Here is a 19,341-nt window from a genome sequence, read left to right on the forward strand (position 1 = left end):
TATGGATCATATAGTCTGAATATGAGTGTGAAAGAAACATATGAGATGGTAAAGTCCTGCCTGACATGAAAACATGGAATGAATAAATTGATTCTAAAAGGCAAAGTGCCGTCCCAGATCACGGCAATACCGCTAAAGGCCGCAAGATGTCCTTGTTCACCTTTGATAGTAAACTGAAAAACGTGCATTTACTGCATAATAATTGCAAAGTAGTTTCACTCTGTTTACAAAGCAATACCACTGGGAGAGCACAGATGATACCAAAGGAAGTATTACAAAACAATGTCATGTAAACTCTCGATCACTAAATATTAGTTATGAGATATTTACGTATTTGATTGCTATCCGACCAGCACTAAACAAGATACTGTTTTAAATAGAACTTGTCGCTTTACGAATGAACAAATATATGTGTAGTGAATTTCAGTAATAAGCGACTAAAATATTTCATTAATTGTCATTCACCTCTGAGGACAAAAAAGCCATGCCCCGTCCACCTCTGTCGTTTACATTGCAAATTTTCCATACGTGCTCGTGTTGCAGCGTAACGGGAACGCGCTAATGTGTTACGTACTCGCATCCAGTCAACGGTACGTGCTCGCACTCGTTACAAGCGTCCCCCTCCTGAAATGAAAGCAAAGATTGCAGAGGAAGATCAAGAGTCCAGGGATTATGACGGAGAAAAGCTGACTGTTCCGTACAGACGGACCTTAACTAATGGATTCTGTATATTGAGCACATACATACAGGCAAATAGGCAAACAGAATAAAGAGGAAACCGATTAATTTTTCTTATCCCAAACCCTGGCCCTTTTCTGCATATCGAGCAGAGGGCTGGTCAAGTTAGCAACCTAGCAAGCTCTTAACGGTGGATAGCTAGCTTGTTAGTTAGGAGAGACGGACAAGAAACGAAGTGAGCGAGAGAGGTGAACCATCAAGGAGCATGTTGCCTTTACGAAAGGCTTTTGGCTTATCCTTAAGTTTCGGAGGGGACTGAAAGTTGGAAAGACGAACTGGGACCAGAGTGTGGGATTTATCTGAAGAATCGCTAGCCAGTTGAGATGTTGTTGCTATCGGATCCGATTCGCTGTTGTAGGAGGGGGTCAGTGTCCCGCAGCTGGTCGCAGTCAGTGCCGTGGAGACGAGGGGGGTTCTTTATCCTATTCCTGCTAAAAGCGGCCGTCTGCCACGCCAATCCCAGCAGCCCTCCCGGTATCAACAACAACAACAACCGACCCAGTGTCAACGTCTTTATGAGCGAACAGGAGGTGAAGAAGCTTTTAGGTACGTAAGACAATTTTCGATTGTCTTGCATGATTTTTTCTTCTGAGCATGGTGGCCTGGGCAGATTTAGGTCGCTAACTAGCGGTAACTTTTGGAGAGCATAACGTCACTTAATTGCAGAAAAGGCTACTTAACGAGCATGTTGTAATTAGTACTGGGGTTGTGCTGATTTTGTCACTTAGGCATATAGTCTAGCTAGTGACACAGTGGCTTGGAGTTACAATTATACAGACGCTTGTTTTAGCTAACTTAGCTAACGTCTACGAATTTTAAAGTTATTTACAGTAGCTAGCTAACCTATTAAGAGTTGTAGTTAACGTCATCTATCTAATTAGTTTTAGTCGCGTGTAGGGGTAATTTTATTTCAATAATTTCAGCGTGTTAGCTAGTGTGCATTGAATTCAGAGAGAATTCCACTTGCACGTTCTTGTTAAAGCTGGTCTGTTTAGCTAGCAGACTCGCTAATTTTGCGCAGTTAGTTGTCAGTTAATTATCAGACAAACAGTACAGAACAAATATGTGTCCTAGCCTTAATTAATTATTTATTTGCAATACATGGTCCTTTGCCGCAGAGTGTGTAAATAACGAGGAGGCAAAGGTTTGAAAATTACTTTAAAAGAATGTATAAATATGTTTCATAAGGTGTGCTGTTCATAAACATTAATATCAAAAACGACGTTACTTCTGATGGTAAAATTTACAGAATTATGTCTCAAGGTTAGCTACATAATGTCAAAAAACAAGGTAAAAAACGCTGCTAAAATGTTGTGTACTTTTGAGAAAAACTCTATTTTAGAGATGATTGAATATCAAGGCATCTGGTGCACAGGTCCCAGCATCCTTGCTTATATTGCTTGGTAGCTGAGGTTAGATTGCTTCCCACTGATGGTCCAGGTGTCTCCCCAAGCAGTAAAGATTTTGTAAAGGAAACTGGCTCTTTAGAGCGTGTTGGCCTCGTTTTGGATGAGCACGGAAAGGGTTTTGTTATGTACATATACAGTTTTGGCTGTAATGAGTCCTATTGTACTGGAGGAAATACATCGGGACAGTTCAGATAGGAATCAAATGTGAGAATGACATTTACAGTGTTTTTGTTTTGGCGTGCCTTTAAGTAATTCCTGACCGTAATCAGAAACATATGAAATGGGGACAGGGACCAATTTGTGCTAGGAAGAAAACGCTGTGCTATCATGTCCAGACCATAAGAAAGTATCTTGGGTTTCAGAAATACACAGCCATCTCTAGGCCAGGGACTAGATCTGACATTTAGTCTTGGACGGCGTGTGGCTTAGAGGTCCAAGCGTCCTGCACTACAGACAGTCAATTGGCTGCTGTACTCGCAGTGAAAATGTAGATGAATTTTTGCGCGATTTTTGACGAATTTCCTTGGCGTCGTTACCTTCACCCCAAATCAAAGAGCATATTTTGTTTCTTAATCAAGTTTGTTTGAATGGATTAAATTAAATTAAATTTTAAATTATGTAGTTTATTGTCTAAAATAGTCTAAGAATGGGAATTACCCGAACAGTGTTTTCCCACAACTGCAGGGGAGGACGGGAGTAAAGAGCGTACCTGTCACACAGCATCCAGTGAAAGCAGGTGAACAAAGTGAGCGATTCTGCTTTCAGTTTACATTAGGGATCTTTTACACCGCAGGTCATTTCAGGGCTCTAATGGAAAACAAGAGGGAAGAGGCCTTTTCTGCCTCGCTACGGTGAGGTGGAGGAGCATGGAAAGCCCACGGCAGGTGAATGTCACAGGTGCCCACAGAAGGCCCAGGAGAGTTTGCTTCAAAAACTTCACAGGAGCACAGTCTGGTGCACGGACTCTTTGTGTGGGCTCTCATGCATCGGGCCTCCTCCAGACTGCGTTGACGTCTGCATTGTCATTAGTCGGACCTGCTTTAAAGAGTGGAGCTGTGCCTTCTCATTCCCACTTGTTCTCCGTGGCTGCTCCTGCCTCCTTATGAGGTGTACGCTTGTTAATAGCAAATCCTTGGGCCACCCCCTTCTGCCAAATCAGGGCACATTTATGTGGCTTAGCTCAGATGGAGAGCATGGTTGATATTTTGGTAAGCTAAACAGCAACAGTGCATACACTGGATTCCTCCTTGGGCATGTCACAGAATCAGCACGAAGCACTCAGTGATGCTTGGGTTGTGTTTTCTAGCATTTAACAACTCATGTTAGGGAGATGTGCATCAAGATTTTAAACACCATGGCTGCTGGGCAGTGAGAAGTGTTGCTGCATTAGGCCATGTGCCCCTTGTCTGTTTCAGGATATAATGTTTTATATCTGTCAGTTATTTTTGTCAGCTGTATTTTTGTAGATTTTAACCCAAGAAGTACATTACAGGAACTAGTAGCTTCCGGCAAATGTTTGATTTATCTCGTGATTTTTCTCAGTCTTGATTGGAAATCAAGATCTGTGGTCAGTGTTGGATAACCACTCGCCATAAAGAGAAACTAAAAGTTTACAAACCCACCCAGCATCTGCTATGCACTGTATTAACATACAGTATGTGAGCCATTTCAACAACTAGCAGCTCCTTCCTCGTGTTCACAATACCTGCACAAGGCAGAAATAATGTGTCTGCTGCTAGTTAAGTTCACTTTACAGATAACAAATTGAATTGAATAACTGAGTGATGCAATGCGCTGGCTTTCCTCAAGCATCCTCATTAAATCTGATCTGCTATGAAGTATAGCGTTTTTCTGTACCTGTCTCCAAAAGAAGGGCCTCTGGCAGTGGCTGAGTATCTTCTGTGTGTTTTTTATGTACGGCGTCTGTGTCTGATCAGCGCTGATTGATGACAGACTGACTGGCGGATGCTTCCCCCCCTTTGATTTTGTAACCCGATTATGAAGATCAAAACACTGGTTTACTGCAGAGGTCTGGAAACTCTCCTTTGACAGTGCATTCTGTAATGCTGTGTTTACACGTCTCTGCAATGTGAAGGTAGCCAATCTCTCGCAACACCTGGGGAAGCTTGTCGTGCATTTCTTAACTTCACTAGTTGTGTAAACGGTCAATTCCCTTTTTTGTTGTTAAATGGAACCTGCACTGTGCTTGTTCTGAGGGCTCAGTACCTCCACAAATACAATGCTGTAGATTTTGATAGCAATGTGAAGTTCCATCAGTTGTCCAAAATGTGATGGAATGATAAATGCAATGAAGATGAATATCCGCTGGACTGGAGGAGGCCAAGACCTTCCTCCAAAACCATGGCCCTTTCTCTTTCCAAGAGAGCACAGCCCGTACAATTACTCTTCGCTGTCACATGGCTCTCATGAAACCTTTCTGAATGGTGCATTTGATGCATTCATCACATTACAAAAGCAGCATGAACCCATCTCAGGGTGAAATCAAGTTAATTACATTTACATTTATTCATTTGGCAGACAGTGTTGGCCAAAGCGACTTACAAGTGAGGTAGAGTACAAAACAAGCAAAAAGCCGTTAGGAGTCAACAATATTAGGAGCGCTGCATGACCAGGTTTCAGGTGACAATGGTTAGCCAGACAAGGTAGAAGCTAGCTGGTAGAGATAACGTTTAGGTTAATCAGTGTTAGCGCTTATTTTGTAAAATTGATTTTATTTCTAGAATTGATTATATTGCCACAGTTCCCAGAAGCAGCATGCTTAAACAAATGCAGCCACTGCAGCAGAGCACTGTTGGGGCTTTCACTGCTTGCTCCCTTTTCAGAGTTTGATTAGCCTCAGAGGAGCCACTCCAGAGGACACAGGGTGACCGTAACATCAGAAACGTAGAGTGAGCCTTGTTAAGACTTAGGCTGTTGGCACAGAGCGGGTGCCCTTTTGCTTTCCAGAATAATTTATGCGTTTGGGGCCTCTGACCCATCAGACGAAAACCCCCCTGTCTGTTCGGTTTGAAGCCCAGTCCACCTTTGAAAGGATTACATTCCAGCGCTACTGTTCGGCAGGGGCCCTCCTTTTGTCCCGCACCTCTGCACAATTTTCTGTTCACGTTTTGCTCCTCCCAGAGCTTTTTGTCTCAGTTTCATACATTTTTGGTTTTTGACAATGGGCGCTGCCTTCCTTGGAAGACATGGCATGCGGGAGCGTTGAAAGGAGACTGAGGCCCATTGTGTGGGGAGAGGGTCCCAGAAGAGGGTGGAAGCCTTTGGGAGGCCCCCCCTTGCACCTGCAAACAACTATGGAGCATCAGATATCCCCTCTGGAGGTGCTCCATTCTCCCCAGTGGAGAAGTGAGTGGCACACCGGAGGAACCCAAGTCTGATTGCAGACACACGTGGTTTCACAGTTGGGATCTGCAGGGTCTTGGGCAGGGCATCGGAGAAAGCCATCTCAGTGGGTCGCTTTTTTCCCCTTTGTTTGAGCGCTGCTTGCGGCCAGCAGATCCAGCCGGGGGGGGGGGGGGGGTGCTGCCAGGTCATCAAACGCTCCCAGCTTTGCAATGCACCACAGTACTGCCAGAACATCCAGGGGTCACAGAAGTCCAGAGTTGGCTCTGGTTTAACTGGAAGAGCGTAAAGCTCATTGCACAGTATTCATTTACAGATTCGGCGAAGGATTCTGTAGTGATTGGATCTGCAAGGAGAATAATTAAGCCCCGTCTTTAGCCCCACAGCTAAAAATAGTGGGTTGTAGGGAGAGGGTGTGAAAGTGATATTTACGTCATCTTTATTTTTTTCCTGATGTGACTGTGCACTAAAGTGAACGGGACTGTAAATTCCTGGGACCAGCCTGGATGTGGTACTGAGAGCTGATAGTCGTCTCAGTTTCGCTGTAGTTTTGTGCACCCAGGGGAAGCACTGGGGGAGGATACAGGATCTCTCTCACACTACCTCCCTGCCTGTCCACATGGTTACACTTCCCAGTCTAAGAAGGGTTATCGCCAAGTGCATGAGAGCACTGAAATCCAGACAGTTGAAATCTGGTCTTACATAATTCGGCATATATCACATTTCTCTGTTTGGCTTAAAATATACTGAGTGTCAGGAAACCTAGGAAAATTCACTTCTGATGAAATGAAGGAAGTGTTTGACTCTAGCAGAAATAAGGTGTTTGTCCAAAGCACAGGAGCACAATGGAACACAGCAGTGTCCAGGTGATTCTTCAGCAACCCCCCCCAGCCCCCCCACCACCCCAGAGTGGCCAGCTCAAATTAGCATGCAAGAATCAATGCAACCCCCTTCCCTGCACCTCATAGTCAAAGTTATGTACCTCATAGTCACAGCCATCAAAGCCCATGGTATGGTCTTGACTGGGACAGGCCCTGCACTGACTCCGCCCGAGGGTGGATCCTGGTGCGGGGAAGGATGAGCACAGCGTGGCCCTCTAGGAGAGGAACGTGTTCTGCGAGACGCTCTCCCAGCCATTTCCTCTCCTGCTCTCTGGGGCTTTCCAGCCACTGTAATTCCTTTCACAGATCTTAATCTGTCACTTACCGCAGGGTTTTTGCTTTTTCTTTCTTGCAGGAGAAGACCTAATCTTTTTTTTCTTCAGTAAGGGTGCAGCTGCCTGATGAAAGATGCAATTTGAAGCGCATTTTTATATTTACATCACAGTTGGCTGGCTCTGATTGCTAGACCTGAACTTGGTTTGACACAGTAAATGCCTAAGAGGCAGATTTCACTTGTATTGCACTTGAAAGCACGTCTTATACTCTGTTGATAGTATTTGCTGAAACTCATTTGTAATGCATTGTATTCAGAGTTATTCCTGGAAATGTATTTTGGACACGGCCAATAATTGGGCTGCATTTCTGCACGTTCTCCTCCTCTTTCTGTTTGAGTTTAGAGTGTAGCCATTTTCTAAGGAAACTAATCCGGTGCAAGTGAAAACAATCAAGCTTTTATCATCTGTTTTGCATTTAAGACCTAATATTTGCCCTTTTCACATGGTTTAAAAACACAAGTGCAAGAAATACAATAAGCACAGGGCATGTGGATATTTGAATCTGAAGTTAGCCGTAGCACATGCCTAAGCGATGCTCTCCCTGTGTGGCTGTGGGTGTGGGTGTATGTGTGCGTGTGTATATGTATGTGTAAGTGTGTGTAAGTTGTATGTTGGTGTGTGTGGGTTTATGTGGCTGTGTGCATGTGTAAGTATGTGGAGTTGAGCGGAGCCACGTGAGGTAGAGGTATCTCAACATGTCCCCCGAGACCTGGGTGGCCCTCGGTCTGTGTTGGGGGCTCCCAAAACGAAGAGTGCTCCAGAGGCCACAGCCGAGGGGAGAGAAGCCGCTTTCATCTCGCTCAGAGACGCCTAATCCAGTCTGTGGTGAGACTGGTGGGGAAATGTGGAAAAAGCGCTAAGGCTGACATCGCCTGTCTGTCAGCCTCTCTGGAGACTTGTGTCTGCTGTCTGTGCTGCTCTCAGTGCCATCAGGGCCAGGAGGATGCTCACAGATGTGAATTTTAAAGCCGATACCTCAAGCCTCCAGCCCTGATTTATGGGATGACCTGTCACCTTAGAGGCATTTTGCCAGTAAAATGTAAATAGGTTGCTGGTAAAAGGTACGTTCCAGACAGAGACTCTCTGCTGATCCATTGGCAGGTTCCTTGCTGGAACTGATACTGGTTTGCATGCAGCAGGTAAAAAGGGCACAGACCCTCTAAGCCATCTTCCCACAAGCCAGTGTGCTCATGTTAGAGGGGTATGAGAAAAGGGCATGGTTATGCACAAGGCTGGTAGTTAAAGGTACTGGAATGCTGTGCTGTGCTGAGGAATGCTTGCTGAATTGGTGGATTAAATTTAACAGTCTGAAGGAAGTGACCTCATCAGAATGCTGCAATGCTAGGAAATCTATCATTGATGTGCCTTGGTCCAAATAACACATTTGCACAGGCATATAACGTGCACCGGACAGTACTGGACTCTTGACCTATACTGGACTGAGATCAGTTTTACTATTGAACAGGATCCCTTATCTGGGATGCTGTAGTAATTAGGGCCAGATGAAATCCATTTTATTATTTTCAGATTTCCATTTTATGTTTTCTTGATTTCCGTTTACTCAGTTTTAAATCACATTTTCCATTTTCATTGTAAAGAAGTCATTTCATCTTTGTGATAAGTAATATAAAGAACGTGTGGTATTTTTACTTTGGCCTTTTATTAAAATCTGCTTAAATAAAAAGAGAAAAGGAGCAAAGAGAAGTGCATATTAACAATGGAGTGAAAACGTGAACACAAATAAATAACATTTTGACGTAAAAAGGTGAAGGTTTAATAACTACATTGCATGGGAAGAGTGGTGGAAATGATTCTGCTGATGAAACGCAATTGTCACTTTTTTTTTTTTTTTAAAGAGGTGTAGGGATGGTTCGCTCTGTGTGCCTCAGGAGCCCAGGTTGAGCTCTTCCACTGTGACAGCCAGGGAGATCCCCCTGGCGACATTTGCGACAGTTGTGGAGATCCCCTGACATGGCTAATGCCCCTAACTCCGCCGAATCAGGAGCACTTATCTAGCACCGCCTCCCAAGCGGCCCCCTGTTCTGGGTCACTCCTCCAAAGTGGAGATTAGTAACCTTCTCCGGGAGCACATTCTTCAAGACAGTGTCTGCACTGACTAAATGGCGACAGTGGTTTCAGGTTTGTGTTGTATAAGCATGGGGGTTATGCCATGCCAAGTGCGGAAGGGTGGTAGCCTACCCGTCTCAGCCGCCTGAGGGTTTTTGAAAATGCAGAGTTCAGAGATCAGTATGAAACTGTATCCCCTTTGACTCGTGGCAGGGCAGAAAATTCAGCGTAAAGCGAAAGAGTGACCTTGGCAAGAGTACTCTCTCCAGGCTCCGCCTGAACTCTTTATCATCATGGGCAGTACCTCATGAGACTCACAATGACTTTGGCTCTTCAGAGGAAAACTAACTGGACTCCCTGACTTGTATTTCTGAGGTCAGTGGGTCAGTTGGCAGATTTTATTCCATAATTTTCCATTCCATTATTTCCTCTCTGTGTGTGGGGGTGTGAATCCTTAAATGTAAGTTTGGCTAAAAATATACTAAACACTTGTATTTACACACCCACCACACAGCCTTTTTTTATTACGGCCTCTGAATTTGGGAAATTTGCATTTTTCCCAAATCTAGGTGAACATTACTGAATAGGGGAACCTTCTAAAACCCCATTTTTCAATACAAACTGAAAAGCATTCATTGCATCACACATGGTCGCTTTCATGCAATTAATGAACTGGACTTGGCCTACATAGAGCTCACAGAACTGACATTTTCCCCAATTTTGCATGGTATGGGAATTTAATCTGTATAAAAGTTAAAGGTTATGCATACTGTGGCATTAGCTTGCATTGGAAGTTGCTTTTTTTGTTCACTGAAGCATAACAGACAGTCACTACATCCAGATAGTGCTCCCCAGACATTTGTCTTCAATTTTCCATGGTGCTGCAGTCTATCTGTTAAAAACAAAACAGTTAAAAGTCATGTCTCTCATGGCATTAGCTTTGAGCTCAAAGGTCAAAGGCACTAATGGATTTGCTTTGGAATCTACCAGGTCCTATTTATTTGTTGTGATGTCAGATTGAAACGCAAAACATCACTAAGTCGTATTTGCAGAAAACACAGAGGAAAAAAAAAAAGGATAGTGGAATGGAATGACCCATAATGCACTTACACTTGTGAACAGATACAGGGAAACTTGAGGCACAGATGGTTAAACGGTAAACTGTTGTTTGCTTAACAGACGGTATAGCGCTTGCTAGCATTGCACAAGCATGGCACATATAGTGCCGCTGCTGTTTCGCCATCTTGGAATAAGGGAATGGACTTTGGATTTGGATCCAGCTGAAGTTTCCGCTTTCAGCTGCAATTTCAGAATGGAGTTGGATGCTCTGAAATGGAAATGCTTGGTGTCTGTGGCCAAGCCATTTATTGGATGGAACTTCCACCAAAGGAATGACAGTCAGACAAGATAACAAATTGGGGGGGGGCAGTATTAGCCATAGTGAAAAATAACACATACACTTTTGATACAGTAGTGGCTCCACCCTTAGGTAACTGCTGGGCTAATTGATATGGAAGCACGTGAGAGAATCTCTCCTTGGCCATGAGTCTCATGTGGAGTTATCATCTTTACATTTTAAAAAAAGCGTTAGATCAAAAACATTTACAAATCCCGTCCAAATCCAACAGGTGTTAAGTGTTAACAAAATGTATGTGTCACTTAATACTTGCTGCTCAGTCTGTATTTGGTATATGTTTACCACCTCACCCCACTCCTTAGGGCTGTGTGAAGGAACAGGTGAAATGGATTTTGAGACTAAAATTCAAATAAGGGATCGGTCAAGAATGAAGTTATATTCCTGTCCTGAAACGGCCTATACAAATTTTGTGATATTTAGTGTACTGGTTATATATACTACACTAGTTATACACACAGTAGGGATGTAACGATACCAAAAACTCACGGAATGATAATACCACGATAAAAAGTCTACGATACGCTATTTATCAGGATAATAAAAAACAAAGAAAAATGATGACTTGAAAAAATGTCCTTTATTAAATAATAAGTCAGCATTTTTTATTTGTATTAAATTTGTTTTTCCTTTTAACTTAAAGTGCTTCTGCTTTCCTTCTTTAATGAAATAAAATAAAAGTAGCCAGCCATGACCTAAGCATGTGCAAAAAATTGGCATGAATTGTTTTTGGCAATGAATGATTGACCTGTGTATGTATAATTGCAAAACAAAAACAATACAATTTTCGACAAGGAGAGATAGTAGAATGCAGCTATACTAGCAAATTAATCATGTAATATCCTGGTAGATTTCGTCATAGTCCCAAGATGGCATTGAGACATTTTTTATCGCGATATCACAAAATTAGATATATCGTTACATCCCTAATACACAATATAAGAATTATTGGATTTTCCTGTTGGCCTGAATATTCAAAATGATATAGTTCCCAAATACTGCTAAAGCTGTTAAAAATGTTAATAATATGTATGTGATGGATTTAAGTGAAATCACTTATCTTTTCTTACATTGCTTAACATGCTTGTGATACATGTATCTTTTCATGTCTATCAGACTGTTGGCCCTATACACAAAACAACACACCTCTTGCTGCTTTCATGCCCGGATGATGCAACTCCATTAATTTCTCCGAATGTTACGGATTCTGCGGGACCCTAATGGGGATTGTGCTGCATGGCTGTGTGCTGAGATACCTGTGTCACGCAGTCTCTGCTTGGTTGTGCTGGAGCGCATGGGGGCTCTTCGTGTGGCGGCAGCAGTGGCATGTTGAGACGACTGGAGAACGAATGCAGAGACACAGATGGAAGCTCAGGCTGGCTGTTTGAGCACCCTCCACTCCATCCCCAGGTTCAGAGAGTGACACTGTTTTGGTACAGAATTGATCAGTTTATTTGCATCTTCCCCCGACAACTCCCCCGTTATCCTTTTGCTCTCTAATCTCCCTTCCCTTGCGCACGAGTCCTGCAATCCAATAAAATCAAAAATGCCTGCCCTGGCTCCTCATATAAAGGTAGCAGCAATACAGTTTGGTCTTTGCCGTTCAATTCTACCAGCACCTGAAACCAGGATGCTTACACGCAGCAGACGAAGACCAGTTTCTGTTGTTTAACGTCTCTTTGGCACCAGACAGGGCTCTGAGGCAATTTCCTGGATCCACCTGTCTCTGCACCAGCCAAGAGTCCCAGCAAAGATAGCCCTCTTCCAGCTCTCCCCGAAGTGTCCGGAATGCCGAGAGTTTCGGGGAGTAGAAGTAAAGCTCACCAGACCCCCTTTTATCAGTGGCTGCCATGACACCATGACAGGAGGTCGGGGGTGTAAATCCCTCACCATCAGTAAAGTTGTTTTTTAACATCCCGAGGGGGAGGTAGGGTGGGGTATCTTCTGCTCCCTCACATCAGGAGAAAGGCCTTCCAGCTCAGATAGAGGAAAAGGAGATGTCAAAGAAGTACTCCTTTCTTTACCTCTAATAAATCTGGACAGGGGAATATGTCCAATCCAGTCAAATTAAGTGCATTCTTACTATACTCAATAACATGAGGGATTTTAGCACCTCAATATTGGATATTTAACACCAAAGAACCACCTAGTCTGCTTTAGTCATCTGTATTAAAACTAAACTGATGCCATGCCAGCAGAGTTGACCTTGATAGTTTGAAAACACAGCAACCAAAGGGGCTAGTTTTGCATCTCTTTTGTCATTACCTCCCTCTGGGGTAGAGCATATCAGATGGTGGCGCTCTGGGGGAGGGCAGCCATGTCATTGAGACCCCCTGGAGACGGGAAATTGGGCTGACAGCCATTGTCCATTTTGTCCTCGTGCCCGCAAACCTGTGATTGAGCCTCGCAATAAAATGGCCTTTCCGTGTGGCAATGATTCATCAGGGGTCTGTCGCCCCAGCATTCACAGTTTAGCCACGTGCACAGCAACGGAATTCTTGCCCCCACCCCCCACCCCCACTGTTTCAGCAGAGAAAGTTTCCAGAGTCAGACCGGGACCCCAGGCAGAGTAAACCATATTTCAGAAACACGTCAGGAGAAGTAGACATTGGAGGAAACTGATGTTCATCTATGAGCAGTGAAGCCTGCACAGCGATTGCCTCCTGAATAAAGACGCCCATAGCAGGCCGCTGCTGCTTTGTTATGTCAGGTTAACGCTGTGGTCAAAGCGTCAGAGCTCAGAGCCACCCCTGGGATTCATAGGGCCGTGAGTCAACTGAATGTTAAGACCCAACCATAGGGGGGTCTTGTGCTTTTTTTTATCTTCCCTGTCAAGGAAACAAACCTCTGTCTTCAGCTTGAGCAAAGAAGTGCAGATGCTCTTGATGATCTCCCCACTTGTATCAGAGCGGCCTTTTGCCACCGCTGTGTCCGTCTGTGTGCCCTGTTTCTGCTGCTCACAAGCTCTGTGGCCGCTGTGACTGCCCTCTGCTGCACCTTCCTGCCTCTGAGCTCACTGCAGCACTGAGGCAGAGCTCAGCTCTGTATTGTGCTGTGAAGAGACACAAAACAAAATTCCCAGCCAAGCAAGTTAATAGCCACTGTGTGACTCTGCAGCTTATCTCCAAATCTAATAAAAGCTCCTTTTTATACTAGGAGGGAGTGCTCTCATGCCTCTGGCTGATGCTTTCAGGAAACGTACATGCTTTTAAATTCTTTTAGCTTGACCTGATGGTTCCGTGCGACCCGAACAAATGTGTCGGCAAGAACCTCTGAGTGCCTTGATTACGAAACGGACCGCCGGGGTTGTGAGAGAAGAGGAGGAACACGTTCTTGACATACACCTTTAAACTGTTAGGAAATGCGTTTTTCAAGAAGCATTTTCTTATCCTGATAATTAAGGAAAAGGCTTGCTATTTTGAACCTCTGAGAGGCTGCTGTCAGATCTTCCAGACGCTGGTCTCCGAGGTGGCGAGACAGAGGAGTTTTATACGCATCAGCGCGAGTGAAGTCTATGCGGGCCGCGTCAGTGCTGCTGCATGAAGGGGAGGGGTCCGCTCCCTGCTCTCTCAGAGGCTGGGAATAGGGCTCAGGATTGGCGGACTCTCCTCGCTTTTGTTGCTGACCCACTGGTGTGTCACAAGTTTTCCGCATGACTCCAGCAAAAGTCTGGAGGTGTCCCTTCCTCCCTAGGCACTGCTGAGGAGGTCACCCCCCCCCCCCCCCCCCCCCCCCTCAACAGACCCCACAGGGAATTTTGTAGCCCAGCTGGAGAGAAAGTTACGCAAATACCAGAGGGAAGCCAGCAAAAAGATTTGGGTAGATGTCTCCTGGAATTAGGGAAAGGCTTGTTTACCGGGATGGGGTCCTGGAAGTCAGGATGGATGCCGGCGGGTTTGGCCCTCCTCCTCCTTCTCACACAGCTCAAGCAGGGAAAAGTGAGTCCAGTACCATTGAGCCGTGAGAGAAAAAGAGGGTAAATAGTCAGAAATTGATTTTTTTTTTTTCCTCTCCCAGTCCCATAATTTTGGTCATTAAATGGGTCTTCCAAAGAGGGCCGGGAGGAAGATGCTCTTCTGCCGCAGATGTTTGTGCCGAGAGGGGACGCGCAAAGCAAGCTGCCGCTGCCAGGGCTGATGCAGGGCAGAAGCGCAGGGAAGTTCTAATTGATTTAAAGCACCGGCCGCTCAACATCTGACAGGGGGGTATGAGGGCCCTGCTGGGGTGTTTTCCATCCCTCTGTTTTTGATTGCTTTACCACAGCTGCTCTCTTCCAGCTGGGTGGGAGAAATGCAGAAAGCAAACCTTCTGTGTACATGAACGACTGCCGTGTGTGGGTTGTGTCTGTGTGTGTGTGTGTGTGTGTGTGTGTGTGTGTGTGTGTGTGTGTGTGTGTGTGTGCGCATAAGTGCAACTGTGATTGTTTTTACAAATGTGGCGGTGTCTTGGCTTGTAAATTAAATCCACCGCTGTGACGGGGGACCCCTCTGCCCTCCAGCCCCCTAACTCATGTTGAGGTAGAGGCAGTTCCTGCCCCCCCTAACCTCTGCAGCCAGCCTCCTGGCAGGTCACCTTCCAGGGGCAGGGAGGTGGGGACTCCACAGGGTAGACCTGCAGTTCAACCGGGGTGGGGGGGGGGGCACTTCTGTGTGGCAGAGGGCCTGGAATTGGCAGCCTTTGGGGAGGTAGACTGGGGAGAACAGGCTACAGGCTAGTCCCCTCAATCCTGCAACTGTAGTGGGTCACAGCTCAAATCACCAGTCTCTGCATGTACACTTCCTATGTCCCATTGGGATTCTACCCAAGTCTGTACTAGTGGAAGTTAAAAAAAAAAAAGAAAAAAGGCTGTGGAAAAAGTCATTTTCCCCTAAAAGCAGCCCTTCATGTGACTCAATTAGCGCTGCCCCTGAAGAGGCATGCGTTCCATAATGCCTGGCCTGTTTCAGCGTGATGTTCCATGGAAGATCGAGCAGCAGCCCAGGAGCTCATGGCGCGCCGTAAAAACAAGCCGTTCGCTCCAGAGAAATTTGTCACGGTGGAAAGTGAGCACAAGGCAGCTCGTTTCTTCTCCTTCCCAAGCACTTGTGCCGCATACCTCTCTCTTCACAGCCTGGCACATTGGAAGCTGCCTCCTCTGAAGCAGTGACGTTAAACCTACAAGCACACAAACAGCGTAGCAGTGGTGCTTCAAGAAACCCTTTCACGGTCAGAATGTGTTTCTTCCCTGGGTTCCTATGAAGAGCAGGTCTGTTCTGCCCCCTATCAAAGCCAGTCTCTTAGGGCGTACTCACACTAGGCCCGGTTGCCTTGTACCATGCCCGAGCACGATTGTCCCCCCTCCCCACTCCCACGCTGGCCTGCGCTCACATTGCGCGTAACGTTCTGGGCCCAAGCACGCTTACGTCATCACGAAGCGACTTTTTGTGTTGAAGAAAAGCGCTCTCGCACAGCACAGTGGAGTTCATGATTGTACTTACTTTGTGGCTTATTTGGAGTCGTTTTGGGCGTGGTGACACACGGCCCTCTCACATGCCTTACAGATTTATCGATTATGCAACAGTGGCGGCGGGTGAGCTGGAAACAGGGGAAGCCTGAACATTACCTTTAAATCTATCATTATTTTCAACCTGTTCCCCTTTATCATCCTTGATTAACAATAAAACAAATAATTCACAGAATAATCGACACCAATCGTGTAATTAGAATAAATGATTATGCTCGCAAAACACTGCAGATTGTAGTTTGTGTGCTTGCGAAAGCTACAACGTGAGAGAGTTGATGGCATTTATCAATTTAGATTTAGTTAAATGCTCATGACACATCACAGCTTCTGTGAGGTCTGTGTTATAAACATTCATTGCACTCAACCTAACCTAAAAGTGTATTCTCAGTAACTAGTGAGTTACAGCACTAGTGTGAGTGCACCCTTAATCTCAGGTTGGGCCAGGGTGGCAGCCTCTGTCCTGGGGGGGGAAGGTCAGGGCCGGAGGCTGTGAAGTTGCTGTGAAGTTGCTGTGCCCTCTGCGTGGGCCCGCCCCTCCAGGCAAATGAAAGCAGCCCAGATTGGGCCCTCTGTTCCCTCGCCCCTTTGCGGCAGGCAGCGTGACGTCAAGGTGCTGCCTGTGGCCAGCTGTCAGCTGTCAGCTCACCTGGAGCATAGCTCTGCATGTGTTACTACAGCAGGCAACGGGAGGAGCTAAGAAGGTGGGTCTTCAGAGAAAAGGTAGAAACTCAGCCTTTGCATCTTTCTTGTGTCATATTAAAATTGTGTCATATTAAAATGACCTGCTTTTGTTATTCTGGATAGAGCTTCCATTAATTCTTTAATATGGAACTCTTGTGCTCAAGCGTTGAAATTACTCAGTTCAACTTTCTTTAAATTACATTTCTCTTGCCACGCTACAAACAAAAGCTCATTATGTGTGATGACATCACTGCCAGCTTGAATCTAATGTGGACACAGTGGAAAAAATCTCCTTAAAATGCTCTGAAAGAACACCAGGCAACCCTTGAAAAGGAGCCCTTCGACAAAAGAGGGATAATTATTAACACTAATCACTGCTCCCTGGTAAAAATCCATCGTGGCCTAACTGATAGGGCTGCTGCCACTGGGTCCAGCATTGTGTCATTGAAAGGGGTGTCTCTCTCTCCCATGTGCTTTGTGTCAGCCCCCGCTACATTAGCTCAGAACACGGTTAACCAAGACCTTCCTTCCCTCAAGGGCTCCCATTGTTTTTCCCCAAAGTGTCTCCCATTATTCCTTCCCCCTTTCGCATTTACCCAAATTTCCACAAGTGCGCTTCAGTCCTCTTTGGATCTCATCTGCTAGTCTCTCCAAGGGCTGCACAAATTCCCCCGCTCAAGACCAGAGCGAAGAGATCATCTGTCTCGGATCCTTTCCCCTCGTGCCGAATTAGCCCTGGGTAGTCCGGGCATTTCCGTTTGTGGCTAATTAAGTGAGCTGTGAGGTCCAGCATGCCACATACTGTCCCTCCCCAGGGGCTCTCTGAGGAATGAGAGCTTGGGGGGGGGGGGGGGGGGGGCAAGAGCTGTAGTGATTTTGCACCATGGTGCATTAAACAGCTTGCATGGTTTCATGGCTTACTGCTGCCAGCACTTTAATGTCCACAAAGCCTGTTTGCCTTGTTGTACGGTCGCAGCACCTGCCACCACAAGCCCTGATACTGCTGATGGTTCGCTGCAGGAGACTGGTCCCCTGCTGTGAGAAAGTCCTGACCCTCACCTCATTATGCTTGGAGGTGTGAAGAGGTGAAGGTAACTTTCAAGACACAATGTTATTTCTCTACTGCAAGAATACTGAGAGGTGGTGCCAGGCCGTTTGTGTCAACACACGCAGTCACATCTGAAAGTGTTTCCCCATACCCGAACTCAGGGCCACCAATGCTGGTTTCCCCCACCTCACGTTAACCGGCACACCTGTTTGACATTAGGCTGATTGCCTCCCAGGGCCACCTCTGCAGAAGGTGTCCCAACCAGCAAACAGCTCCTCATGTGTAGCGGGGTCCTATCTGAATGGGAGGGAGATGGCCCTCAATGGCTGTACCAGAAAGACAAGATTAAACAGAAAAACGTGACTGTCACGGTCTGTCAGTTGCAAATTCCAGACCCACTGTTTGGATGGTGCATTCTTTTGGCCTGGAACCAATAGAGGTCTGACATCCTCGGGAAAAACCTGATGTCATTTTTGATGTGCAGCTCGTGAAATGTGAAGCTCAGTGTCATTGCGGGATGTAAAGTAGTCTCCCGTCCTCGGTGCTGTGGTGCTCTCTGGCATTCATTTGTTTATCAGTGTTGGGGGAGGGGGGGTGTAGGGGGTGTAGCGTGCAGTTGTCAGTGCTTGCTGCTCAAAAATGTTGCCATTTCCTTTTGCCCTTCAAGAAGGTGCTTTCATAATGTGAAAGGCATGAGTCTTCGCTCTGTGAAAGAAGCTTTTCTGCAGTGACACACTGCTCACGTCCGAGTTCCTCTCCTCACTCCAATAAAGGAAATGTTGTGGAAATCACTCCTAGCCGGAGGAGTTGGGCTGTGACAAAGCTGCCGGTCAGCTTGAAATTCCTTCCCTCACAAGTTTTAATAAAAGCATGGAATCACCTTACTTTTTTCAGCATCTCTCATTACATCTGGCCCTACTAACTTCAAATAGATGTTGCCTTTCAGCAATGAAGGATTTAATTCCTCTAAAGTCAACGACACACTCACTCTCCCCTTCATACAGTATATTAAGGTGGTGATGTGCCATTTTGACTTGTATGGTTAATTTATAGCTGAAGGAAACTTTTCCAAAGCAAGGTTTTAAGAAAGCCTTATTCATGTGTGTCACTCTTAAAGCACATGGAGACAGAGGCCAGAAGAATCCCGACGCACTTACTGAAAGGCAGACGTGTGTTTGAAGCATCATTGCACATCTTTGTGATCTGTTACCAAGCTGTAAGTCTCGAGGTGGGAGAACCCATTCACTCTTTCTCCTCTCATCAATGGAATTAAGGCATCCGCACCTTCACTCTACTGTGAACACAACGTGAACCGAGTCCATGTCCATATGTATTTCAGCTTTTGTGTAGTTACTCCTGTTCTGCTCAGTTGGGTATACTAAAACCCAGCCAACGGACAAGGATTGCATGCATGAAAACGGAGATCCTTGCTTTGCTTTGCGAAAGCAGCTAGAAAGAGTTTTTGGTGTGTTTCCAAGTAGGCTTTTCTCGATTTCCCTACACTCTCCATGGTGTTTCTTGTTGTGGTGACTCCTGCTGCATGCATTTTTTTTATCTCATGCAGAGGGAATGGAGGCTTTGAGCACTGGGGGGGAGCATAGGGGGGCTTTTGTTCTACCTGTGCAGCCGATCACCTGGTTGGCTTTTTGTTCTCTGGCCAGAAGAATGCAGTGAGATCTGAGATCTCAGGGGCTGTTTACTTTAACCCATTGTGCTAAGCAAAAGCTAGATTTATCACCCCAGATGTTCTCTTTTTATCCCTGACTGTAGTCACTGGATATTTGTTGTGGCTGCAGTGTCGCTGCTCTTTGAGTCTCTCGCCCTCTGCTGGTCAGTGTATGTACCTTGTCGCTTCCATCTTGAGATCCGCAAAGGCTGGGGGAGAAAGAGCGCGGAGGAACT

General features: G+C 45.7%; 1 protein-coding gene across 2 annotated transcripts in view; it reads left to right on the forward strand.

Moving 5' to 3' along the window:
- Nucleotides 1-625: 625 nt before the first annotated feature.
- Nucleotides 626-19,341, forward strand: part of ryk (receptor like tyrosine kinase) — a 50,297-nt gene continuing 31,581 nt past the window's right edge. For both annotated transcript variants that reach the window (XM_036521793.1, XM_036521794.1), the window contains exon 1: nt 626-1,284. In XM_036521793.1, the coding sequence (XP_036377686.1) occupies nt 1,062-1,284 (223 nt within the window). In that variant the 5' untranslated portion in view covers nt 626-1,061. The remainder of the gene's footprint in view (nt 1,285-19,341) is intronic.

Source organism: Megalops cyprinoides, chromosome 2 (assembly GCF_013368585.1).
Source record: "Megalops cyprinoides isolate fMegCyp1 chromosome 2, fMegCyp1.pri, whole genome shotgun sequence".
Lineage (NCBI taxonomy): Eukaryota > Metazoa > Chordata > Actinopteri > Elopiformes > Megalopidae > Megalops > Megalops cyprinoides.